Source organism: Propithecus coquereli, unplaced genomic scaffold (genome assembly GCF_000956105.1).
Source record: "Propithecus coquereli isolate 6110/MARCELLA unplaced genomic scaffold, Pcoq_1.0 Scaffold134, whole genome shotgun sequence".
In the NCBI taxonomy this organism is placed as follows: Eukaryota; Metazoa; Chordata; class Mammalia; order Primates; family Indriidae; genus Propithecus; species Propithecus coquereli.
In genome coordinates, this window is record NW_012137636.1 from 5,839,650 (window position 1) to 5,866,869 (window position 27,220).

At 47.1% G+C, this 27,220-nt stretch overlaps 1 protein-coding gene across 1 annotated transcript in view; it reads left to right on the forward strand.

The window, feature by feature from the left end:
• Positions 1–27,220, forward strand: part of PDE1C (phosphodiesterase 1C, calmodulin-dependent 70kDa) — a 556,088-nt gene that overhangs the window by 69,259 nt on the left and 459,609 nt on the right. Inside the window, exon 2 of the mRNA XM_012638761.1 lies at positions 19,038–19,088. Coding sequence (XP_012494215.1) covers positions 19,038–19,088 — 51 coding nt within the window. The remainder of the gene's footprint in view (positions 1–19,037; positions 19,089–27,220) is intronic.

Consider the following 27,220-nt stretch of genomic DNA (forward strand, 5'->3'; position numbering starts at 1 on the left):
TTTAAATTTATTGACATGAAGTTTTCCATAGTTTTCTATAAATACACTGTTAATAAGTGTGAAGGGGTGTGTGTGTGTGTTTATACTGGTGTTCTACTCTCGGTTACTCTCAGTTGGGGAGCATCTTCCCAGCACACTACTGCAAACCCTTAGAACCATGAACTCTTCATTGTATAGTTCTGGACCGAGTGTGGGATTCATAATTTCTTTTGTGTTCTGGGGAATATTTTGACTGAGAGTGACTCTTATATTATGACCAAAATGTTACATATCCATCTTGTTCACTTGCAAAATGGGGCTAAAACTTGTTCGTAACGTTACGAAAAGATTAAATTTTCCCAGACCCTCTTTTAGTGTGTTTCTCTTTTAAATAACTCTCCCTGCACACTGGCTTTAAGATTTACTTAGCTCCTGTGAAGGGGTCAGCTGGTTTGCCTACATTACAAAAATTGGGCTCCACGTATAATGAAGAGTGTTAGACAAGAAGATAGCTGCAGAGAGATCTGTTAGTGAGTAACGACCGTTTTTTTAGGAGTTACCTAAAAGCTTTTTCAAGCACAGTTTGCAGGGAACTCAGTTGTCAGTGCTCCCTGGGCTGTGTGAGGTGTGGCATCTTGGGAGTCCAGCATCCTGGATCTTCTCCCTGAATGGCTCGTAACTGGCTGTGTGCAGCGTCTGTCAGTGACTCAAGCAGGACAATGGGTGAACGGGGGTCATGTATGGCTGGGGTGACCATTTTCATTCAGTGCTGTCTAAAATGTCATCTCATGGATGCTTTGTGCCAAGAAGGACCAGCTGAGTGATATCAGGCAGGTCACCCTGCCTCCTTCAGTATCTGGGGGGGGTCACTGTGATTCTAGAGGGCCTCAAGGCCCTTAACTTGAGCATGCTTGGGCTTCACCATCCAGGAAGGAAGCTGGGCCCTGGGGAGTCTGGAGGGGGTGTTAACGAGGCCGCCCAACAGAAGCAGGGGCTTAACGGGCAGCCTCAGAAAGGTGCAGCATTTTAATCAGCATCTTCCATGGAACAGCAAATTAAGTGCTCGGATTTCCTCCCTGTGTTCTTTCTCCCTTGGCTCCTGTCACCCTGACTGGAGCGCATACAGAGCTGAGTTGCCGCTTGGGGGCCGTCACCATGGTTTTCAGAGGCTCCCAGGGAGGCTTGTGTGGAGGCTGAGTCATCCCTTCAAGGTGGACTCCAATTGTCTTGAGAGCCACCCAGGAGGGCTTAGAAGCTTCCACTTGACAACAGTTTCCCTCCCAGGACGTTACAGGCCTACAGAGGAATGTTCTTGTCTATTCTGGAGAGGCTTCTGAGCTGTTTCCCCCTTCCCTTCAACCCCCTTTGTTTTTAAGCCTGGACTTCAGAAAGTTGTCAGGTGAGGGACATTGTCCCTCGAGACCCTTCACTCACTGCCTCCACTCACAATGGAAAAGTGATTCTGTGGCAAAAGAAAGTTGAGACCAGCAGCCTAGACAATCTAGCTCTTACTGTCTATGGTTGTGATTAGAACAACTTTATATAAGGGCCAGCCTACCTTCAGATGCAAGTCCCAGCTGTGCCATGCCCAGCTGTGTGATCTTGGGCAGCTCGCTTCCCCTCTCTGGGCCTTTATTCTTCCAATGTAAAGGGTAAGTTTTGAGGTAGATTATCAATTATCACCATCTTTTCCAGTTGGGGTGGTCTGGATGTCTGTGATTCTATCACTGTCAATTAAACTGTGAAGAACTTGATATGGAAATGTTTGGAGTTATCCCAAGGAAGGTGTAAAGGTCTGGAGGAAACAGAAAGGGCTTTGGAGTCAGACAGACATGGGGTAAAATCACCATTGATCAAAAGGGACTGTTACAGAATCATTGCTAACCCAAATAGGCCTTTGTGCAAATTAGAAAAAGGTGCTCCTTCTGAAGTCACTTTCTGCTGGAAAATTTTTATGATAAATATCTAAGTCTGTAGTGACTGTGATGTGACTACCGCTCCCTGGAGTTGTGCAGTACACAACCTGCCCAGTTATACATTGCGGCTATCTATGCCCTTGAGCAAATTACTTAACTTCTTTGGACACCTGTTTACTCATCTGGCAAAAGAGAAGCATAATGCCTATCTCACAAGGTAGTGGTGAGGATAGAAATATGTGGGAAAAGCCCCAGGGCTCATACAGAGAAGTTGCTCTGGAAATGGGAATATCCTTTCTTTTTCCAGGGGCTCTCTTCCTGTGACATGGTCTTCAGGACCAAAAGCACCTCACCGCTCCAGAAGAGCAGCAGGTGGTGCCCTAGTGTCTCCATGGTGAGCTTGGAGCTGGGAAGCACATCCTGTCAGCTTGCCCCAGCTTCTGCTGCTGTCTCGGGAGTTCATTCCAAGTTTCCTTAGAATGCTGCCCCTGCCTGCCCTACAGGAGGGAAGGGCGAGCTCCCAGGGATAGAGCTAATCACCTGGGGGTGCAGAGTGGCGTCATGTTGTGAGGCAATGGGAAGGCCCAGGGGAGCTGGGTCTAGAAAGACTGTGAGTAGTTCCTGCCTGGCACAGGGTGACCTTGGGGAGCCCTCCACACAGGTAGGGCAGGGGGACAAAGGCTTCCCTAACCCTGCTCTACCCAGCAGGCAAGGCAGAAGCTCCAGATCACCCACTAGGTCAGGCTGCAGGGAGCTCGATGGCACCTTTGAGGTCCCTGATTGAGGAGCCGTGGAGCTTTGCTGACACAGAGGGGTTGGAAAGAGCACCGGCTCTGGTGTCAATTCATCCTGCATTTGAGTTTCAGGACTGCCACTTACTAGCTGGGTGCCCTTGGACAAATTCCTTAAACTTTCTAAGCTTTAGTTGCCTCATTTATAGATGGAAATAATTATTTCTGCATCTATAGAGTCTAGACCCTTTAGAACAATACTCGACTGTGCGGAACCCACCTCCCTTTTCAGTGTCACTCCTGGTCCCTGTGCTCCAGCCATCTGAGATGCTCCCCCATTCCCTGGGCACACAGTCCCCCATGCACTTTCCTCATGCTCTTCCCTCTGCACGAAACACAACATATGCCTCTTCTGGGCATGGTGGAATCCTCCTTGTTCCTCAAAGTTCTGCTCTATGAAGGTTCTCTAGTCCTTTCCTGTGTCAGTTATGTATTGCTGAGTAATGAGTTACTCTGAAACCTGGCAGCTTAAAACAACAGTGAAGATTTGTAATCTCACATACTTCCCAGGGGGCAGGAATCTGGAAGCAGCTTGGTGAGGTGGTTTTGGCTCAGGGTCTCTCCTGAGACTTCATTCAAGACGTCAGCCGGGGCTGTGGTCCTCTGAAGGCCTGACCGGGGCTGAAGGTCCTGCTTTCCATGTGGCTCACTCACACGGCCGGCGAGTTGATGCTGGCTTTCAGCAGGAGGCCTTGGTTCTTCCCCATGTGGACCTCTCCGCAGGCTGCTTAGCATCCTTACGGCATGGCTGCCCCATCTCCCCCTAGAGCACTTGATCCGAGAGAGAGCAAGGTGTGAGTAGCAATATTTCTTATGAGCCTTAGAAGCTTTCCAAGCTTTGGAAATCATACACCATCACTTCACAGTATTTTGTTGGTCATATGGATCTGTCCTGATTCAGTGTAAGAAGGGAGCAGGCAGGGTGTGAGCACCAGGAGGCGAGGCTTGTTGGGAGCCATCTTGGGGGCTGATATCCCATTTCCCCAATGGAATGAAGAGTTCCGGTGTTCAGCAACATTATTTATTTACGGTGTCTTTCTGTGCCTCTGCCACATTCCAGCTGTGAGTCAGGTGCCCGGGATCCAGATGTGAATGAGACCAAGCCAGGCCCTGGCTTATAGGGTCCACAGTCTGGGGGCGGGGGAGGCAGACATTAAACAACTTGCTAGTCAGTTACAGTTTTCATAGTGCCATGGAGGAAGGGAAGAAAGGAAGTGGGTGCAATGAGAACATCTAAGGGGGGACCTGGCATCATGGGTGGTGGGTGGAGAGTTCCCTTCTGCGAGCTCCCAGAGCACTCTGTGCTGAGGACCACCCTGCTGCTTCTCCAACTGGGCTCGCATTATTTTTGACCAGTTTTTCTTTTTTCCCACACATAACCCCTCGTCCAACAGTGAGCTCCCCAAGAGAGATCTGACCCTGCTGCAGTTCAGCGTCCCCAGTCCTACCCCAGGGCTGGGCTCACACTGGGGCTCAGCACGTGTGAACGGGGCAAATGCGAGGTCTGCGCCAGCGGAGACCTCCTTTCCTCAGCAAGTGCGCTTGGGGAGAGGGAGGGGAAGGCAAATGTGGAGGAGGAAGAATGCAATTGAGAATAAAGCAGAATAAATTCACTGCCCTCCTGTGCGTATTCCTAATGGCCTCTGCCCACACATGGCAGTTTTCTGTGGCAGCATTAAAAGAGCCCCCAGAGCAGAAGTTCTCACTGGGGAGCTGTGGGCTGAAGGGGCCCTGACTGGCATCTGTTGTGATACATTGGGCTTCCCTGGCTTTGGCTCATCCTCAGCTGGTAACTAGGTGTTTCAGCAGCAGTGAGAGTGATAGTCATTGTCACACTGGCTCCTGCTTACTCTGTGCTAGGCACTGCAGCAGGCGGTGTCACCGATCCATCATGTTCCACCTCAGGGCCTTTGCACTCGCCACTCCCCCCGCCAGCTGTGCTTGTCTCTGGGCTTCCCCACTTCATCTGGGGCTCTGCTCAGAGCTTCTTATTGGAGGCCCCATCTGACCAGCCTATCCTGAACCCTGGGCCCTCTCCATCTTCTTACCAGCTGTATTTCTCTTCATTGTACAATACTAATCATACCTGCTATTGTGTTATTTAAATACAAACCCTGAAGTTAAATAAAGGGGTCACAATGTTTGTCCAGGGGAGTAAGAGTCTCTGTATTAGTTGAGATATAAAATTTCACAATGTGACAGGAAGTCCTCTTAGGGCCTGCATCACTTTACGGTTTACAGAGCGTTTCTTGTAAGATAGCTTATTCAGTCCTTTCTAAAAACAACACGATGAGATCGGCAGGGCAAGTGCTGGGAAAACCGTTTAGTAGGAGAAGCAGCTCGGGCCCACAGCAGCCGAGTAAGGGAGTCGGGGCCCGGCAGGCAGAGGCTGAGATTCAAAGTCAGGGTCTGGGATTCAAAGTCTGGAGCTCCGTCACTGCACTATAAGTGACAAACAGCAGCAGACATCAAAGTCTGCAATCACATAATTAAAAGTGACTCTCATAACACAGCTTTACTAACACCCAGTTGCTCAAAGTGCATAGAAAAAAACTGTTCCCATTTTGTGCATGTCCTTGGTCTTTCAGACGAGGTTCCCTTTTGCAGAGCTGAGGGAATGTCGTTCCCCTTGAAGACTCAAAGGCAGTGTATTTTTTGAAATCTCATTGTGAGCTTCAATTTGATTTTCTTGGAAAGTCCGATTCCAACCCCTCACCTAATATACGGACCCCTGCAACCTTGCTCTGTGTGAGTGCCCAGGACTGCCCTGTCACAGCATGCATTAGAAACCTTAGCTAGTAGACTCTAAGCTCAGTAGCAGGAAAACCTTGTGAGACAGAAAACGAAAACTGCTGCAATCCTCCAGGCAGTTAGGGGCTGGGAGTGTGTGTGTGTGTGTGTGTGTGTGTGTGTGTGTGTGTGTGTGTATGTGTTGAGTGCTTTGAAGGAAAAATAGGCCTGTGTAGAAACTTTTATAAAGGGAGATGAAGGAAAGACACATCAGGTGCTTCCCGTGAAGGTTTATGACGTGCATCCCGGAAGCACAGGCCGCCGCGCCACGCATTGACATTCTTTAGCTGGAATACGCCTGTCAGCGGGGACACTGTGGAAGTTTACCAGTCCAGCCCGGTTGCCAGCGTGTGATGAGGAGCTGCCTTCTTTGAAAGTGGGTAACGGTCAGTTTGCCCTGAGTGCTTCATTTCTTCCTGGCTCACAGACACATAGTTATATATTTCAACGGTCTGTAAAATAATAATAATAAAGATGATCCCTGAAGGTTCAGTGAGATGCCCACGTTTCTGGGGCACCCTTCCTCTCCCGCCTGCCCCCCACCCCACACCTCCTCCTGGACACCAGAGCTGGGTCTTCCTTGCCCCCTGTTTTTTCTAAGTTAATTTTTCGAACATAAAATCAAAGGTGCTGAACATGCAATTTTGTGCATTTCTCAGCTTTTTCTGTTTATAGTAAAACAAAAGGACCAGAGCAGGGTTTCCTTAGATCCTGGGCTTCTGGGTCCAGAATCTGGAACCAGAATTCAAAGACATCCTTTCCCCATATCTGCAGTAGACCGTTGCTGAGATTTACGCGTCACACACGTGCTCAGTGGTGAAGATACGAATGTGTTAAGGAGATGTCCCTACTTTTATGAAACACATGTATTATTAAAAAAAATAGACGTTAAACAGATAACACCACCAACATCCACCTCGCATTGAGCATCTCATCACAATCGTGCACCAAGTTGGTGTTAAGTGGTTCACATATTTTCTCTCTCATCCTGACAACCCTGGGCGCAAGTAATGTGACTAATTTCCACATACGGGAAAGTGATTCAGAGGTTTGGTAAGACAGCAGAGCCGCCGGGATTCCAAATTGGGTCTGTCTGATTCTGAAGCCTGCAGTCTTTACACCTCTCCTTGATAGAACATGGGTGCCAAGGACAGGAGTATGAACACAGAGGGACTTGTCCCCCAGGGAGGCTGCAGGCAGAGCAGCTCAGCATGGCTGCCATGCAGGGGTGTGGTGGGACAAGGCCAGAGGCATGGCTGGGCCATGTTTTAGAGGGTTTTGTCATCCAGGCATGGCCTCTCTCCTTTAGAGCAGGGCATGGGGAGCTTACAGAAGATTATAGGATAGGACAAGGTGGACGATTGGAAACCTCCCTGGCCTCAGTTACCTCCTGTGTGAAGTGGGGATATCAGTGGCCCTATCTCCCAGGACTGTTCCAAAGAATGCATGAGCTGGCACATGTAAGGGCTCGAGGAAGGGCCTATAAGGGAAGCTGCTACTGCTGGAATCCTTAATGCCAGTAGAATCACATTCCAAGCAGGAAGAGCAAGTGAAATGGGAATGCATTGGGCAGGTTTGAGAGGTAGAAAGGTGGCCAGTGTAGCTAGAGCTTAGGTAACTAGTGGAGGAGAAGAGGAGAAGAGAAGAGTAGAAGAGGTCCATCCAGTTAGAAGGGGACTTGGGGGCAACGATTTGAACACCAGGAGAAGCAGTGGAGGGTTTTATACAGGGAGCTTCTGAGTGAGGGGCCCTGGATGCTTGGGCCAGACTTTCACAGTAGGAGCTGGAAGGCATTGTAGGAGTTTAGGATCTATTTTAGAAGCAAAGCCTACAGGATTTACTAATGGGAGGGCCAAGCTTATGAAAGAAAGAATAGAAATAAGGGTCATGTCACGTTTTTGTCCTGATCAACTTGGGTAGGGAGGGGGGAAGGTAGAGAAAGGTGGTGCCATGTACTGAGGTGGGGACACCTGGGGGAAGAGCAGATTTCTGGGAGAAATAGACAGTTCTGCTTTGGCACGTTTGGTGTGAGAGTCCTGATGCACGTCTGTGTGGAGGGCTCCGGGAGGCAACTGGAATGAAGGCAACCTGGTGTGAGCAACAGGAATTCCTGCAACCCCTGGGGAACTGTTCCCAAGGGAATTCACATTGTTTATTTTTAAACACTGTGCTTACCATGCCAAACACACCTGCCTCAAGTTCTTGACCCCCAAATGGTCCCCAAATTTCCATCTGGCTTAGAAGATAAGATGCCAACCTAAGATCAAGCCTTTAACTGGTCAGTAGAGGGCTTTTTGGCTTCTGGACAGAGGAGGTCAGTTCCTAACAGCATGGCCAGTCGCCACCTCAGGGCCTCTGTGACTTCAAGACCAGCTCTTTGCATAGCAGGTTCTGTGTGCCAGGCCCTGTGCTGGACTGGAGGGAGATAATGTGAAAAGAGGTGTTTCTTCCAAGGGCAACTCAGTTTAGTGGGCATCTGAGTTCCTTGCCTAAGGGCATGATAGCCTGTGCCTAGTTTTATTTATTTGGTGCATTTTGATCTGTGTAGCCTGAAGCCAGTTGGTAATGATTCGATGATTTATGCTGCTGGATATAACAGTGGTGGCAGCACAGGCCTGAGCTGATGTTTGGGAGGCGTGTGTGTGTGTGTGTGTGTGTGTGTGCGTGCACACACGCTAGTGGTCATGAGCTCAAGGTACTGTGAGGAGCTTGGATCAAAATGGAGCAGCGCAGGTTAATTTCTGGCTGTGGGGTTGATTTCTATCTGGGATCTGAGGATATGTTTGTGCATTTTGGCCTTTGTGCTCTGCTGGTGGCTTGCCAAGGTAGGTAAGCTTGCCAGGCTCGAGCCGAGCTCTGTTCTATTTAATGCCGGTTGAGGGGGGTGAGTTTCTCTCTGTCACCCTCTGCCTTGAGTGCTCCTTCTCACACTCACACAGTATCAATCTCTATCCTTAGGTAGGTTTCAAAATTGGGCTTTTAACAGTTCTTTCTCTCAAAAAAATTGTGGAAAAAACCCAAGAGAATTGACCTTTACATTCTATAGTGCACATTTCCAAAACTGCCCAGTGCTTTCCAGTGGACTCTTAGAAAGTATACTTGGCTTTTCCTTTTCAAAGCGGGTTATATCCTTTAGCACCTTGCTCCTCAAAGTGTGGTTCCTGGGCCAGAACCGTCAGCATCACCTGGGAGTTTTTTGGAAATGCAGTATCTCAGGCCATGCTTCTAGATCACCTGAAAAAGTGTGTTCATTTTAACAAGACACCCCGGCAGTTCTTGTGCAAGCTCAAGTCCGAGATGCACTGATTTAGATGGCAGCCTTCTGGAACACGCCCAGCCTGTTTGGATGGTTCCCAGATGGATGATGCAGAACATGGTTCATTCCCAGGTGCCTCCACTTCTCTTTAGCGTGAAACTATAAAAAAGAACTCGACTGAGAAAGGTGGAGATTTGGCTTAGCCTAGAGATCTCCGTGGGAATGAGTGGTGTTAAGCAATGGGTTGCTGAGGCTTATTTAAAATAAAACACATTCTCTTCTTTCTGCAATGACTTAAGGGACTTTACTTTTGTGGGTAAAGGCCTTGGGATATCTTTGTCACATGAAGAGGGAACTGGGCTTGCTAGTTTGGAGAAGAGAAGGCTCAAGGGTCTGAGTCCATGACAGTTGTCATCGAATGCTGGGAGGACCCTCAGGAGGAAGGGGAGTCACACCTGTTCTGTGAGGGGCAGAATGAAGACCTGGAGAGGTTTCATCGTTATGGAGAAAGGTTTTTTAACTTTTGGAGAACTGTTTAAAGGTGAAGGGGCCTACCTCCAGGGGGAAGGAGCTCCCATCCCTAGAGACAATTCAGACATGAGCTGGACGCCCACTTGTTTGGGATGTTGTAGGGGATCTAAGCATGAGATGTGAAACTGGGCTAGAAGATTTTTAATGTGTTTTCCAACGGTCTGAACTGTGGGAAAAAGAGAAGAAAAGGGCTCACAGAACTGGGTTTCAATCCCAGCTTTCCCACTTACTGGTCCTGATTTGGGGAAGTTATTTAACTTCCTCTAAGCCTCACTTTCTTCATCTGAGAATAGGAATAATAATGCTTACCTCATGGTACAGTATGAAAATTAAATAAAAATTATAGGCATAAAGTTCCTACCAGTGCCTGGCATGAAGAAGGGGCTTGATAAATTTGAGTGTTCTTCCTCTTCCCCCGTATACCTTTCCTTGCCTCGTCTGGGGTAGAGTGTCATTAGTTAACAGTTTGAGCAGCCAGCTTGATGTTGTATTTTAATCTCCAATACTTTTGATTCTTGTTAACTGTGAGTGGTTGGCTTTTGCCTGGTTTACTCAACTGGGATGTTTTAATGGGGCCAAAGTTAGGGGTCCCTGTGCCGGCCAGCAGTCCTGCAGCCTGATGTCCATGGCAGCCACCAGGGTGTCAGCCAAGAGGGCTGGACAGGGCCACCCAGGCTGTCACCACCAGGAAGAACTCACGTCCACGTCGGGCTGCAGTGCTTTGGAGCGATTGCTGGCGCTGGACTGGTGTACCAGCACTTGAATTTAGAGCATGTTCAGACACATCTATTCTCCGACAAAGTCACGTTCCCATCTGCAGATACAACACATTTGTAGATGGGATAGGAAGAAGGCAGAGTTGCAGCAGGGAAGGCCTTTTTATATGTACCAAGAGCTGGGTGCTGTCCTTTCATGGCTTTTTACTATTCCCCTTTCCTCCAATAAAAACCTTTTCATGTCTGCAAAAGAGAGAAATTTATAATATAATTGGTATGTCTCAGTCTGCTTTCAGGTCCTAGAATATACCACACCCTGGACAGACTATCATCCTTTCCACCTCTCTACATCTCACCTGTCCCCATCTTCTTGGAAATTTCCTGGTTATACTCACTTCAGACCACAAGGATCTCTCCTTTCTGGAACAGGGACCCTTCACGTAGTATTCAACAGAGTCTGGATCATCTCATGTATTAGTAATATGTTTCCCCAATGAGACATCAGGTTCATTGAGGTCAGGGCCTGGTAGCCTGGCCGGTGATTTCCACAGAAATACCCAACACCTTGATAAATTCATATGACAACAACTTAAATACTGTGTGCCAGGAAGCTCAGTTCTGGGCCTGCCGGTCTCAGCTGGACTCCCTGCTACCTGAGGACCAGGTTACATCCATCCCTACATGCAGCACAGCGCCCAGGAGGAGGGAACCTGGAGGGTGCTCAGCAGAGGGTCATTGACTGTTGGATCTCAGTGACAGAGAGCCCTGTAGGGTCAACCTGAAACCTGGCAACTTGGAAAGAGGGTCAGGGAAAGGGAGCAAAGAATTGATTGAAATAAGTAAATTTCACCTTTCATTAGTATCTCACTTTGTTCCAGAAAAGATTGATGTGTACAGCAAAACATAAATAAAATGTAATTTGTAGAACAAAGTAGGGTATAGATAAATAAACAAACATATACAATCAGGATCAGGGAAGAAAGAAATAGATTGCATGAGCTTTTCCATAGACTCAAATTCCTCCAAATAAAAAAAAAGTAAAGGAAATATGTTTTTCAAGCTGTCTTCTCAGGTTGGCAAAGGCTTCTTTGATTTTTCCTCTGCCTGTGTTTCATTGCACCCCAGGCTGAGTGAGCGGGCAAGCCATCCTGCCCTGTGGCAGGCAAGCCTTGCCTTCTGTAAGGACCTGCCCATTACTCTCAGAGAGAAGGGCCCGGAAGGTGCATCATCCCTGCCACTCTCAAATTATCAGCCCCGATGTGTCATCACTACAAATTGGTTTTATTTTCTTTTGTGCAATAGCCTTATTCAGAGTCGATTTGACAGCCAAATTGGCCCGGAAGGTATAATGAGGCAATGCTGAGCGTTTCTAATAAAGAAGTGGGGAAGGAACAGGCTGGGGGGGTGGTGATGCCTTTCATGTCTCTGGGACACACATTCCAACTGGATTGCTGAGCTCTGTCCCAGAAGGAGCAGGAGAGCACAGCGCATTCCTCCGTGGTGCTTCCGACTGGAGGCTAAGTGATGGGGAGGGAAGGGGCTCTCCTGCCAGGCCTGGATTTAGTGGCAGTGAGGCTCATCCAATAGTAGTAACACTTGGATGTTAAAAATATGATGGACAGCACAGGGGTTGAGAGCACTGGCTCTGGAATAAGGCAGTATTAGATTCAATTTCTAGACCTGCCACTTACTAGTTGTTTCATCTCAGGCAATTTACTTAAGTTCTCAAAAGACTCAGTTTCCACACCTGTAAAATGGGGAAATAATAGCAATAACCTCAGAGGGTCTCTGTGAAGACAAAACTACGTAACAACCAAACAGTGCTTAGCCTGGTCCTTAGTTATTGTGTTAGAGAACCTCTCTCATTTTAAGCAACTCCAACAATACATTGTATGTGTTTATAACTCAATCATCTTTGTGAATTATCCATTTATGGCCACATTCTTTTATGTTCCATGTAACCTGGCAGGTTTACCCATCCTGACATCCCCGTTTAGCCTCCCCCACCCCGACCACAGCAGGCTTTGGTCCCATATCACAGCCACATCTCGCTAAGCTCAGACTTGGCATCAGAAACTGCTCGACACTCCATTTGCCATTGCCAGTCAGAGTTGTATATTTTTATGCTTAAAACTGATCTCAGGCTTGTCAAGCATCAGTATTTATCAAACCACATGGGGGCAAAGTAAGCCAGACCTTCTGCTTTACCCTTGACAAATCATTTTGTGGGAGTTAAAGAGATAGGGTGTGTTCCCGTCTCTGGGAATGCTGGCCTTGAGCGGGAAGAAATGAATGACATTTCTGACTCTGCTGCCTTGCCTCGGTCTGATCTTGGACAAGCCACTCGGTCTGTTGGAATAGGACTTGCCTCCTAGGGGCTGCCTTTGTGAGTTGTACTGGTTCATGCTAAGTCAAATTTAATTCTTGATTCTATTCCCTTGTTACTGTTTTCTACCTCTAGAAGGCTAAATAGGGTTGGGAAGACACTTGTAGTCGGGACTCCTGAATGAACATGGCGATGAATCTTCTCCCTTCATCACTAGCTTCTCCCTCTTCTAGATCCTATTATTGTTAGTCCTGGCTTCTTTTCCCACCTTACAAAAGAGTCTTTCTCTATTGACAATCTCCTGGGCTTATGCCAGGTACCAGGTGTCAGGCAAGTGACTTCCACCATTCCCTGCAAGCTGGTACCTGCCTCTCACTGCAGCTAGAGGCACAGGGGAGAGGGTCAGGCTGCAGCCTGGCTCTCCTCTAGGTGCAGCCCTCTCTGGAGCATGGTTCCTACTTGCCTTCCATTCTTGGAGGTCAAAGAGGCGAGATGGAAAGGACATGGACTTTGGAGCCAGACATACTTGGGTTTGGATTGGGGTTCTGCCACACAATTGTGTCGTCTTGGGAAGATTACCCAACCTTTCTGAGCTCCTGTCTATTGAATGGGAATGACAGTCCTATTCAATGTGAAGGCAGGGACTGTGACTGGGTATTTACACATTGGTACTTGCAATTTATTCATTATTTGATAAATATCTTTGAAGAACTGAATGGATACTTAGAGCACACATGGATGCTCAGGGATGTTAATGTCCTTGTGTCTTCCTCTTCCTGACTCCTTCTAATATTCTTGACCCCCATTACACTCTGCACGGTCGATTGGTAGGAGGTGGTCGTCGATTCAATCAATAAATACGTGTGCCAGGCACTGGGAGACAGCAGTGTTTTCAGTGGCAGAGAATCTGTGCTTGTCTGGTGCTTATATTGTAACGGAAGGAGAAAGGCAATAAACCCAGTGAAATGTGGGGCATATGAGAAAGTGATAAGTGCTGTAGGGAGGAATAAAGCAGAAAAGGGGGATGGGAAGCAGAGGAAGGGGGAGTCAGGAGCTGAGATCTTAATAGGTGGTCATGGAAGGCCCTACTTAGGTGACATCTAAGCAAAGGTGGTTAATGATAATTTTGGACCAAGTCTCTTTCTCCCCAGCATTCCATTCTATTTCCTTTGCTGTTGCTTGCATCTTTGCAAGTCAGAAGGCAAGGCAAGGTGAGGTCAAACACCCATAAGTAATTTCAGCCTTCACCTTTTAAGTGACCAGGGAAGGTGCCTGGAATCTCACTCCAGTGCTCTCTTCTGGAGGTCTGTTGTGCCTGGCATTCCATCCATCAGACTTTCCAAAGGAGCTCACCTGGAGAAGGCCCCTGGGCCAGACCCAGAGCTTGTGGCAGAGCAGCAGTGAGCCAGTGCATTGGGCAGATTTCCTTGCAGGAAGCCAGGCTCTGCCGCAGGCCTGCTACCCACTATGTGTTTGCCCTGGCTTCCAGCATCCCAGCTGTGTTTATGCTCACCCAGGTGCCAGGGCTTTCAAAACAAGGGTGACAGTGTTTTGGTGCTAGTTTTGATTACAAAACAGTGTGCACCTGCCCAGGCCACCAGCACGACCATTTGGCCCGCCTTATCTTCCCCTGCCCTTTCTGATGGCCTGGATTGCTGCAGCCTAGCTGGCACATCAGAGCCCCCTCCATCACCTGGAGTTGAGATGCTCATGGATCTGAGTTTATTTCCCTTCCCACTTGCCTTCCTCCCACTGGTCTCCACAGCAAGTCCTTACTTAGAGATTTTTTTCTGGCCAGTTTTGGGGAGGGAAAACAGAGCCAACACAGAAGGGAACACTGCCTTTAGAGTGCTGCTTCTCAGACATAAGTGCACCTAAATGGCATCCGAGGCAATTGTTTAACTAGAGCCCTGTCCCCACTTGCAGGGACTCTGACTCAGTGGATCTGGGGTGGGACCAAGGAATCTGCTGCATCGTCATCAACCTCATCATCAAGTCAGTTCCTCAGCTGATCACACTTGGATAAACCCAGATTGAGAGGCGCAGTTTGCCCCCGAACTTGGCCTGTGTGTCAGGCTGGGGGAAATCCACCCTGGAAACCCTCCTCCCAGAGTCCAGTGCAGTGCTGAGCACCCAGATGGTGCTCAGTACACACACGTTGACGTTTGGTGGCGATGTGAGGTGAATCCTTTTATAAAGAACGCTTCATGATGTGAAGAGTTGCCACTAATTGGTCTCTGAAGTTAAGTTTGCCATCTTAACGGTTGAGTTTTTCTAAAAGCAGAGGCATGCCTCTATTCAGGATTTCGACAAAACAGTAGCATCCTGAAAAGAAGAACCGAATAGGGGTAATTATTTTTGAAGAGATCCGAGCCACACCCTCCTCCCTGAACGTTGCTTTGCTAAAGATGTATGAAGTTACACCCTTTATTAGTGTTTCCCTGCCTTGGCTGCTCACTGGAGTCACCTGGGGACTTAGAAAATACTGATGCTTGGGTCCTACCTCCAGGGGCCTGGTTTACCTGGTCTGGGATGTGGCTGGGGCATCAGGATTTTGTAAAGTTCCCCAGGTGATTCTAATGTGCATCTAGGACTGCAAACCACTGACAGGGGATGTGTGGAACCTCCTGGAGAGGGCGGTGAGAGACATACTTCCTGAGTCTTACAGGGAGTCCCCTTGGACTAGAGATGGCAGGTGCCCTGGATTCTGTGATCCAGGACTGCTCTTAAATCTGAATCTGAAACATACAATATATATGTAACATGTATCCAAAATAATATATTTTGAAAAAGAGCACTAGCCATTTGTTTTCTATCCTTTAATAAAAACATTTTCCTGATTATAAACACAGCGCACCCTTATCATAAACTATTGAGTTTATGCAGAAAAGTACAAAAAATTTTTCCCAAATGCCACCACACAGAATAACTGTTAATATATCTGAACACCCTTCCTTTCATCCCTCTCTGCCTATATACACGTGTAGCCTAGACATGCAACTCAACATGTTTTTTAAGAGACAGGATGTTGCTCTGTCACCGAGGCTGGAGTGCAGTGGTGTGGTCATACTTCACTGCAGCCTCGAACTCCTGGGCTCAAGCGATCCTCCTGCCTCAGCCTCATGAGTAGCTGGGACTACAGGCATATGTCACCACGCCTGGCTAATTAAAAAAAAATTTTTATAGAGATGGCGTCTCATGCAACTCAACATTGATAGAATCCATTATACATACTGATCTGGACCTTACATTTTGTGCAACAGTATAGCATGGATAACTTTACATAAATGTACGTAATGGTTTCTGTAAGATCTCACCAAATTCAAGCTCTAATTGCATCTGATAAATGGAACGCCTATGTTATTGCGAAAGCTTTTCATTTTTTAAAAGGCAAGGCAAACGGCAGTGTTCAAAGGCTCCTCTGCTGGTGGAGATGCCTGGGTGTGTCTGAGCAGGCCTGCAGCATGCCAGTGGACCACCAGAAATGTCTGGGAAGTTGTGGGCTGGGGACAGAAGGGCTTAGCAAGCCAAGCTACAGCCACTTTTTGTAGTGCTGGTCTCTGTTGAGGTTTAGTTTCATTGTTTACGCTCTTTAAGAAGTCCTGATGTCACGTGCCTTCTGGACCCCACAGAGTGTATAGACAGTCCAGCAATAGTCAGCAGAGAGCTGCATCCTGAATGTGCGGGAGGTGGAGCCACCCGGAGGGGGCATCTCAGTGTCGACCCATTGTGTCCTGTGGGACCAGAGGCCTCGTGTTCCACTCTCCCCTGTTATTTGAAAGAAGCTGGCAATATCTATTTATTTATATCTCAAATCTCTTGATTTTTAAATGTAGGCAACCAATTGTTTAAAAATTAAAAGCATTGTGGAACCAAACAAAACACATCTGGGGCTTTCTCCAGTCTTCTGGAAGACAGTCTGATCTCTGGTCTGCTAAGCCATCTGTGGCAGTTTGTATCTCTTCAGTCTACTTCAGTTCTAAAAATACTGACCGAATGCCTCATTCTGTGGGGCAGTCACTGTTCAAAAGAGTAGAAATATAAAGATGAAAAGTTATGATCCTTGCTTTAGGTGGGGTAGCTTATGGACCCCAGGCCAGCATCTGCTGGATTACCTGGAATGTTTCAGAAATGCAGATTCTTGGGTCTCACACCAGACCCACCGAATCAGAAGTTGTATTTTAAAGTCCTGCCATCCATATCTTAACAATCCTTCCTAGTGGTGATGTCTGCCGAAGCTGGAGAACCGTGGGCCTGGAAGAGGTGTGTGGGCAGAGATCTATGACACAGAGAAGGTGTGGTTTGAGGCAAGGAGGCTTCTCTGAAGTGAACGGCTCCACCTGAACCTTAAAGGATGAGTAGGAGTTGGCCAGAAGACGTGAGAGAGGTGTCCCAGGGAGGGGGGCAGCAGGAGCTGGAGTGAGGAGGGGACAGTGTGTGAAGGGCTTGTTTGGGGGTGGCCCATTTAGTGCCTGTGAGTGAGTGCTGAAAGATGCTCTGGGAAACTAGTGGAAGAATGCGTTGGGGCCAACTTTCAATACCATGCCAAGTGAGCTGGATTCTGTCTTGTAGGGCTTGGGCGTCCTTGGAGACCTTTCAGCAGGGGAGTGTGGCATTGGGTCTGTGTGTAGGGAAATCATGCTCGTAGCGGGGTTCAGATTCCTTCTGGGTAGAGGCAACTCTCCTGGTGTACCCCGCTGGCCTGTATCTTGATTCCTGCCTCTCCTGGCATGACTCACATCTGGCTCAGCAATTCCCATCCTTGGATAGGGTGGCGGGCAGGAAGGTCCCAGGCTGAGTGAGGACGCAGCTGTTGCTGCATGCGCAAAAGCGACACTGGTGTCCCTGTTCCTCTTTTCTTGTCCCTGGGAGAATGTGCACTCTCCAAGTTGAGCATTTAGGAGCTTGCTCATGTTCTCAGCAACTGCAGTGGTCTTTGTAATCCCACTTTAAGAGTGGCCCATCGGTTTCTGCAGCAAATGTTTTGGAAAGAACCTGGCTCCATGTCTTCCTTCAGAGATCTGTGATGTCTAAAGAGGAAACAATTTGAACTCAAGGGCCAGGGAAATTCATGTCTGTACCTAACTGGGGCTCACTCCTCCTTCCTCCCTTACTCTCTCTCTTTTCTTCCTTTTTTGGTTGTATGACAACTTTGGTTTTCTAAGTTTTCCAAGTGCTCATAAAAGTAATGTCTCTCATACTTAGCTAGGATACTATCCATATCTTCCTGATGTGAGGATATGAAACTGTGCTTAAAGACTTCTGAGATAGTAGGCTATTGTTCTGAAATATTTTAAAGTAACTCTGCTTAGAGGCAGGAATATGAATGTGAATTCTTTATGTTCATGTGATGGCTCTATAAAAGATTTTAGAAGACAGCAAGAAAATACCCATTGCTCTTAGAACTTCCAGACCCATTTTTGAGTTGGCAATCTTTTCATTTAAAATTTATTTGTACAGAGTCTAGTAATTTTTTGATTTCTTTATTTTTTTTGAAATCCTGTGATATGAGAGACGATGGGAGCTGGATGCAATATTACCTCCCCCTGCTGGTCGTTTTTGCATAATGTCTTGTTTGTTAATGCACAGACTGGAAACAGTGAGGCAACGCTAATGCCAGAAATACAAAAGAGACTGAGGTTGAATCCATTCATTTTTAAAAATTGTCCAAATTTAGTGAATTTTTAAATGTTTACCTTTGTGAGAGAATGAAAGGAATTTTCTGACTCCTTTAATTCTTCGCAAAATGATGTAATAAGTTCAGGAAGTAGTTACTGTATTTCTTCTGTCCTCTTGTGGCCACTTCTCCTACGTTGATGGTTACGTTAGCAATCTCCTTTATTCTGCCTATGAATTGACTGTTTCTTCTGAGCTAACATGAGCAGGTTTTTCCTGTTGATTGTTTTGGATGTTCATTCAAGTAGATCACAAATATCTGTCTACTATGCATACACAAAACAACCAAGGTATAATCTAAATTTATGGTCATGAAATGTGATATTTAAAGTGAGCGAAAGTTGTGTTTCTGCTTAATAACTGATCTCTTTTTTACCCATGAAGATAGGTTCATAAATTATAGGGGATGTTATGACTCTATCTGCATGATGATAAATTATATTATTATAGAGGTTTTTCAAAGGAGGTAAACTGCCCTCCAGAGAAGCTTTAGGGGTAGGGTTTTCTTGGGCAGTTCTCTGACTCCCCCTTTATGAACTCCTCTGTTTCTTAGCATCTCCGTTTAGTATCTTTCATACCAAAAACCAACTTTGTTGTTATCGTCTGAAATCCCTGCCTTGGCTTTGCCCCATATGGATCCCAGAAAACCAGACACATTCCGGTGCTGGGAGTGCATTTCATGTTCAAGGTCATTCCCGTTGGAAGAATCCTGAAGGTGAAGGACATTCACTAGTTTGGAAATCTGGTGCACGTGCCTCTTACTAAGTGGGTGTAAACGAGTTAACTTCTCTAGGCGTATTAAATTGAGTGTCGTTTAGGTCCTCTCTAGCTTTATCTGAATGTTTAATCAGAATGATTCAGACATTTGACCTCGTTTAGGTGTTGAGAGCAGCCTTAGAAATATAGAAGGAGAGAGAGTAAAGCTGCTTTTATCCACTTACAAAGACTCTCAAATATAGCGTAATGTCAAAACATCCAGAAGATTGGCTGTAGATTGGACACGTATGCGGACACACCGGCCTTGTTTTTAATTACATCCTGTTTTTTTTTTTCCAGTTGCAAATGAAGCTGGAGACAAGAATGCCAGACCACTTGCCCGCTTCTCCCGTGAGTTAATCTTGTTTCACTCCTTTCCTGGGCTCCATCAGAACATGTTCTCCAGAGGTGTTTTCCCCTGTGTGGAACACCCTGTAATCCTGTCAGGTGTTAATAAAACAGTAATGTAGGAGATGTCTTCAGCTGGCTAATACTCCATTTGAGCCCCATCATGGGTGAACTACCCATTGCTACTGCCTTTTCAATCCTTAGAACTGCAGTTTCCAAACTGTGCTTTAGGGTTTCACTGTTCAAAGTATGGTCCTTAGAGCAGCAGAATCAACATCATCTGGGGGCTTTTTAGAAATGTGGAGCCTCAGGCTGCCCCACCCCAGACCTACTGAATCAGAATCTGCATTTTTACAAATCCCCAGGTGATTCCTGTTTATGTTAGAATGCAAGAAGCTCTGTGCTAGGAATATCTTGTTTATGAACTTCTTACGACGATAAAGTGAGAGGAGTCCATGCATTGCTTGTAGCTGTCAGGGTCTATACACATATGAAAGCGTCATCACCACCCAAGGTGGATTTATGGGTTGCTCCACTGGCTTTACCTCAGTGGGGTGACATTTGGAAGCTCAGATGGACCGAGTGGTTTTCCTTAGGCATCGGGATGTTCCTTAAGGCTGCAGGCTGGCCATGTGGTTTCCCTGACGACTTTGCAGGTCTTGATCCCCATGAGAGAGCAGGAGTCGAAAGCCTCCCAATGTTTCTGCGCCAGCGTGATCAGCAAATTATACAGCAAGTTGATGCACTCCTTGGAACGGAAAGCTGGATTCCAATGAAGGGAGTGGAAATACTAGAGCCTGAGCAGGGCTGGGTGAAGATGTGCTCCAAACCGGCCGTGCAGCAAATGAAGAGGTGGTAGAGTTGTAAATCCAAACAGATGGATTTTTTTTCTGCACCGTCACTGCCTCGCTGGCTTTCACTGACAGCAACTCCACTTACACTTTCCGGGCTTCAGTTTTCCCATCTGAAAAACAGGAAGGTCATAACCTTTCTAAAACTATTGCAATCTTTTGAAGTTGTGGCACAAGAGGAGCTCCACAAATTCCCCGTCACTGTGTTGTTCACGTGGGGCTGACCACGTCTGAGTGTGGATATTGCCATAGTAAATCTTAATACACAAAGTCGAAAGTCTAATTTCTCTATTTAAAGGGCTTTTTCTCAACTTTGCCTTCTAGCTCTTTTTGGGAGGCTTCAAAACTTTGGCATTGATTTCCTGGAAATGATTTTTATAGAACTGTAATAATGTATGATAATGAAAGAGTACTAAGTGCTCACATTTTAGAAATTGTGTAATAAAACATTCGCTTCTCACGGGCCTCATTTTTCACTGCCCTCCTACCTGGAACCATTATTTCCAAAATAAGTATTTCATCCCACAGCTCAATGAAGATGATGAATATGCTTTTATTCCCTTTATTTCTTCATCTCCCGAGTGGTAGTCAGGCAAATTAATAAGCTAGAATGGTAACCTTCACCACACTCTGTGCGCTGTGCTGGCTGCACCCCCACAGGAATTCTGAGGTTCATTGCCAGACCTGGGGTGGGGATAGGGCTGTTGCACCGTGAATCCAGAATGAGGGATGCAGCAGGTAGTCCCTTCACAGAAAGAAGAGGTGACTTCTCTTGTAAACAGCTTCCACAACTTCTCAACTGTGTGGGTCGTGTCACTTGAAAGCTTATTAGCTGGAGATCAGTGAGGACATGAGAAAAAAATATCTACATGGGAAACAAATAATTAGTGACGAACCAATTAGGTTGGGCTGATTCAGGAAAAAAAAAGGAGAAAAGAATCTCCTGACTTAATGCAATGTCCTGGAAAAAAGTCAAATGGCACAGGAGCTACTGTTTTTGTAGCAAATACTAGAAAGGGAAAAAGTAGGCGGCTTTTAGGAAGGAAAAAAAAAAGTCCTTAATGTGGCATCGTCCCACTGATGCTCACTTCACTTTACCACCTTGAAAATGACCTTCATCTTGTGGTGTGAGTGTTCAGTTTGGGAAGGTTGGGAGGATTTGGATGACAGACTTTTCTTTGGAGATGGAGGGTGAAGTACTACAACATTCTCTAATTTTTGCATCCAGCAAGACGGCTGTAAGGCTCTGACAGTGTGCACTGCCCAGCACAGAGCCAGGCGAGAGGGGAGTGGGAGGCCAGAGCAGAGCTGGAGCGGGGAGGAGGAGGGCCTGGCTGTGGTGATGGACGTCGCGGAGTGAGTCCTGTGAGGTCTGGATCCTGTCAGGCCCTTCACCACCTCTGCCCCATCATTTCAGGAACAAGCAGCACTTTTGATCAACCTGGCTTCGGTCAGGGCATCTGCCTGACGACCTTGGGCACACAGAGTGACGTGGGAGTGGGGGTTGGAAAGCAGGAGGAGGGAGGGAGGGGGTGAGAGTCGAAGTGGAGAATATTCTCTTCCCCTCAAAAACTACAGGAGAATGACAGTGTCCAGGAGAGTGACACACGTGGCCTTCTAGATCCTTGAGTGTGGCCTTTTGACTGAATCCAGATTTTACAGAACAAATCCTTTTTATAAAGGGATTTGCTCTGTGAAGTTTGGATTTGGTTGAGGGTCCGTACTTGGGGATCCGGAGGGCCACATGTGGCCTTGAGGCCGTAGGTTCTCCACCCCTGAACTTGACTCTAAGGTACCATGTGAACCCAGAGCACGCTGGCTGCTGGCTCCTGACAACAGATGGTTTGAGAATGGCATCCGTCACTAGGCTCGCTGTGTCCTGGGGCTAGAGCCTGCTGTGTGGAAACTTTCCCCTCTCTGCAGAGGGCAGTGGAGCCTACAGAGCATCTCATGTGGGTGCTGCATGCAAAGCTCTCTGACAGCAGATGCTCCTCATGTCAGCTGATGGGTGTCTCATATTACAAATGAGTATAGGGAGGCTCAGAGAAAAGGTTGCGAATTGCCCACTACGGGAATGCTAGGCATCCTGACTTCAAATCCTGGCTCATCCCGCTACACAGTACTTCTTTCCTGGTCTAAGGGGCTAGGGTTTGCCCTTTCTGTGGCTCTGGGACTCAGGGGTCTGCCAGCTCTATCGGGGAGATGTTACAGGGCAAGCTTTGTAGAGCTATCTCGTGGTGACCACCACTGCACTTGATTCCATCTGGGTTGAGAAGACTCTCCCCAAACACCCTCTGCCACCAACTCACTGATAGCAGAAATTCCTTAAAATAAGGGAAAACTTGAAGATTTCTGTCTTAGTTCATTTGGTGCTTCTGTGAGAGAGTACCTGAGACTGGGTAATTTATAATCAACAAAAATTTATTTCTCACAGTTCTGGAGGCTGGGAAGTCCAAGATCAAGTACTGGCATCTGGCAAGGGCCCTCCTGCTGATCCTCCAGAGGAGAGGAACGCCGTGTCTTCTCATGGTGTAGAAGGTGGAAGGGCAGGAGCGAGCAAACTCCCTCCATCAAGCCCTTTTATAATGGCATTAATCTATTCATGAGCCCTCATGACCCAAACACCTTCCTAAAGGCCCCACCTCACAACACTGTTGCATTTGGGATTAAATTTTAACCTATGAATTTTGGAGGGGACTCAAACATTCAAACCATAGCAATTTGAAATGCAAATCCCCTTGGGAAAAGGGACATAGTCATTCTTTCTTACTGTAATGAAAATGATGGATAGAAGACTTTTTAATTTTTTTACCCCGGACACCTGAAAGTGTATTCTCAGTGTGTAAACAGAAGGGACAAGGGGTTATTTCATTTGTTCATTCATTTACCAGATACTTAGTGAACACTCACCATGGGTCCAGCATTTTGCTGTGTGTTAAGGATACAAATTCTGATTATAACGAGATTGTTGCCATCAAGAAATGTAAGACTTGGTGTGAAGAGACAGAAAAACTAGTCAACAGCATGGTAAGTGCCGTCTAGCAGAGCGGTCAGTGCAGGGGTGGGAGGTGGGGATGGTGGGAACATAAGACAGGGCCTCTAAATGAATTAGATCAGGTGTCCCCAAAGGGGGATGCTTGAGCTGAGTGTTATAGGGTGCTTGGAGTTACCCAGGTGAGGGGGCAACAGGAAGCACATCCCAGGCAGAGGGAACACACGGGCACAAAGGAGCCTTACACTTTGGGGAAACTGGCCTGAGAGGCAGCTTGGAGTCAACTTGAGAGGGGTCTTATTGCCAACCTAAGGATTGTGATTCTGGGGGAGACTTTGAAGGGTTTTCACACATGGCTGGCATCTCACACTCCTTGGATGGCCTCTGGGGACCAGGGATGTGAGGTGAAGAGCTGGACCCCCCAGCCCAGGCCCGGGCCTGGTGAGGAGCTCCCGAAGCCCCCTGTGGCTGGGCTACTGGCATCTGGGACTTCCGGGATGGAACCAGCTGGCTGTGGGGCTGTGGGCCCCTCGCTAGCCCAGCTTCCTGGGATGCTGGCAAGGCTGCCTTCCAACGCCAGGCCTGGAGAGCCCTCCTCCAGGAGATGTCTGTATTATGTGTCTGTCAGTCTCCTCATTAGATGGTCAACTCCTTGACGCCAAGGGCCTCGCCTGGTTGAGTTGTGCATTGACTGTGCCTGGTGTAGGAGCAAATGCATACTGAGTAAAGACTGCGTAAACTCGTACCCTGTTCCACTGCTCTTCTTCATCCTCATGTCACAAGTGCCTGTGAGCTGTCTCATTGCCAGCACACACACTCCCCAAACCCTTCCAGAATATGTCCTCATGGATCTCCCACATGCTAGTGGAGGAGTCCTCAGAGGCTATCAGCGATGTAAGCTCTGGGATCCGGCCTGGGTTTGGCTTCTGTGTCCAGGGATTCTGAATTCTGTGTGACCTTGGGCAGGTAACTTAACCCCTGTAAGCCACACGTTCCTCACCCGGATTCTGGGACAATACTAGAACTTACTTCGAGAGTTGTTGTGGACAATCACATGCAAAAGTGAGTGTTGAAATACTTAAAAACACGTGACGTGGTCACTGACCACTCAAACACATGTTGGCCATGCCCTGCGGAAGCACCAGGGTCCAGGAGGCCCCTGACAGGAAGGTACTAGCCCTTCGGTGGCTGGGTGGAGCTGGGGCAGCGGAGGGGGACATTGGCCCTGATGACTTGCGATGCACTGTGTGAAGCACAGCGCCTGCGTACCACAAGTGCTCCGTGAGTTATGTGTGGTCATTATTATATATATCATTACCCTGAGTCATCAGCCTGCCTGCCGTCTTCCCTCTCTTCCTCCATTCCCTCCTTCCTTTTCCATGTATTTATTGAAGACTTTTCTGCGCTAGGCTCTGTGCTAGGAGATACACGGATGAGTAAATTTGTCTTCAGAGAGCTCACAACCTAATCAGGGAGATGGGGTGTGGAGGGAAATCCGAGGGATTGGTAAGAAGAGCTGGGAGACGCAGAGGGAAAGATCTCAGCCGGCCTGGGTTGGGGTGGATTCGGGGGAGTCCTCCTGGAGAAGATGAGCATTAGCTGAGGCTTGGGGGTGAGTGGGGTTAATAGGTAGAGAAGGTAACTTCTACATAATGATAATAAAAACCCCAATACCATGTGGTAAGGGAATAAAGGCCACATGCAGTGTTCAGACATGGCCACAGTGTGGCAGAAAAAGCCCGGATTTTGGTGGCATCTTTGTCCTTAAAAGAGGCTGTGTTCAGTGCATTGAACAGAGCTGTTGTTGAGGGGTCCAGGGCATCGGTGAAGACTGTGCAGAAGGGGACAGTGGCCGCAAGGCTTGTGTAGCTGGGCAGCTCCATTCTGGGGTTCTGACTGCTTCCCTGATGGAGGGGAGACGATTTCTCCCCGGAGGTGAGCAATCATTGAAAAGAAAATACAGCCGTCTCCCTTACCTGTGGTTTTGCTTTCCCAGTTTTGCTACCCGTGGTCAACCATGGTCTGAAAATATTAAATGGAAAATTCCAGAAATAAACAATTTGTAAGTTTTAACTTACACACCATTCGGAGTAGCGTGATGAAATCTTGTGCTACCCCACCCAGGACGTGAATCCTCTCTTTGTCCAGCGTATCCACCCTGGGGATGCTTCCTGCCCTTTAGTCACTTAGTGGCCACTTGGTTTATCACATCAACTGTGGCAGCGTTGCAGTGCTTGTTTTCAGATCACCCTTATTTTTACTTAATGGCCCCAAAGTGCAAGAGTGGCGATGCTGGCAATTCAGATATGCCAAGAGAAGCTGTCAAGTGCTTCCTTTAAGCGAAAAGGCGAAAGTTCTTGACTTAATAAGGAAAGAGAAAAAAAAAAATCGTATGCTGAGGTTGCTAAGATCCACGGTGAGAATGAATTTTCTATCTGTGAAATTGTAAAGAAGGAAAAAGAAATTTGTGCTAGTGTTGCTGTCATACCTCAAACTACAAGTTACAGCCACAGTGCGTGATAAGTGCTTAATTAAGACGGAAGAGGCATTCAATTCGTGAGTAGGAGACATGAACAGACATGCCATCCGGTTGATGGCAGCTGGGTTGGATACTATTCTAACTTTCAGAAATCCACTGGGGGTCTTGGAGCATATATCCTGAGGATTAGGGGGGACTACTGTGTTATCAAAAGCAATAAGAAAAATGGAGACTAATTTGTAATGCCTTCAAATTTGGCATTTTTTGCTTTGGGAGGTAAAATCTGGGTATTGTTGGAAATAGGTTCCTGTGGAAGAGCTGGAGTACTTAGTGTGGATGGGTGATGAAGCCCCTAGTATTTTTGTGCAGGGCAGAGGTGGGCAGGGGCAGGCAGGGGATGCAGCGGGGTGGGTGCTGGGGTTGGAATAGAGGGCCAGGCAGCACCTGTTACCTGGTGACGCCATGTGTGGAGCCCCAGGGCAAACTGAAAATCGTGTCTGAGAGAGAGCTAGGTCCAGCCAGAGGACTCTTCTAGATTCATTGTTACAGCTAGGAGCGTCTGTGGCACACAGCAGGAGCTTGCATTAGGTGTGGATGGGTTATGGAACCAGGAGGATGAGGACAAAAAGAAGAAGATAAAATGGGTGGAGGAAGGACGCATGTGCCGTGGACTGTGGCTGGTGGCTGGGCTTTCAGAGTTCTCAGGGGCACGTATATGAGACAGAGCCATATAAAAGGGCCTAGGACAGATGAGATTGGTGCATTCAGGGAGTTGTGGCAAGCTAAAATAGTGAAACTCACAGAGGCACAGAATAGAATTGTGGTTCAATTCTACTCTGTGGGGGGTGGGGAGTAAATGGGAAATTGTCGCTCAATGGGTATAAAGTTTCACTTACGTAAGATGAATAAGTTGTACAGATCTGCTATATAACAAAATCCCTGTATTAACAATACGGTGTTGTGCACTTTAAAATATGTTGAGAGGCTAACTCTCATGTTAAGATTTCTTCCCACAAAAACCAGCCAGCCAACCAAACAAACAACACAAAAGTACGTAAGAAAAATTTGGAAGTGATGAGTAAGCTTAGTACCTTGGTTGTGCTGATGGTATGACAGGCATATATACATTATGCCCCAAGCCATCAAAATGTACACTTTGAATATGTGAAAGTTTTTGTATATCAACTATAAATCTTGATAAAGCTTAAAAAATGGTGGAGAAAGCTAGAACAGGACAGGAAGTGGATTTGGAGAGTTCTTGATTTGTCTTAACCCTAACTATTTTTAAAAACCTTAGATCCTAGGTCCCACCTCAACACTATTCAAGCACTGAGCATCTCTATTTCCCACTTATTCCAGAAAAAAGTCATCTTTAACCATGGCAGCTCCAGAATTTCTACATGTGACAGGCTTAGGGAAGTCTTTGGTAGCTTATTAGAAATACGAGTTCTTGGGCCCCATCCTAGATTTCCCGAATCAGAAACTCTTGGGGTCCCAGAAATCTGTGTTTGGGAACCAATGCACTGGTTGAAAGGACTGTGTGGTGGGGGAGGTGGAGGCAGAGGCAGGGTGCAGAGCGATACGTTATTTTTATGTAGTGTATCTGTTACTGAATAATAGTTTTCTGTAGCTGCTTGAAATCATGTATACATAAGATGGAGCAAAGACCAATTGTTCTTATCAAAGAATAATATGTTACTATTATTATTTTATTTTTATTGGAGGGATTGGGGGGGCTGGTGGAGATTGTGGGGAGATGGTCTAAAGGGCTCCACATCGTTTCTTGAATCTAAACCTCTCTGTCTAAAATCAC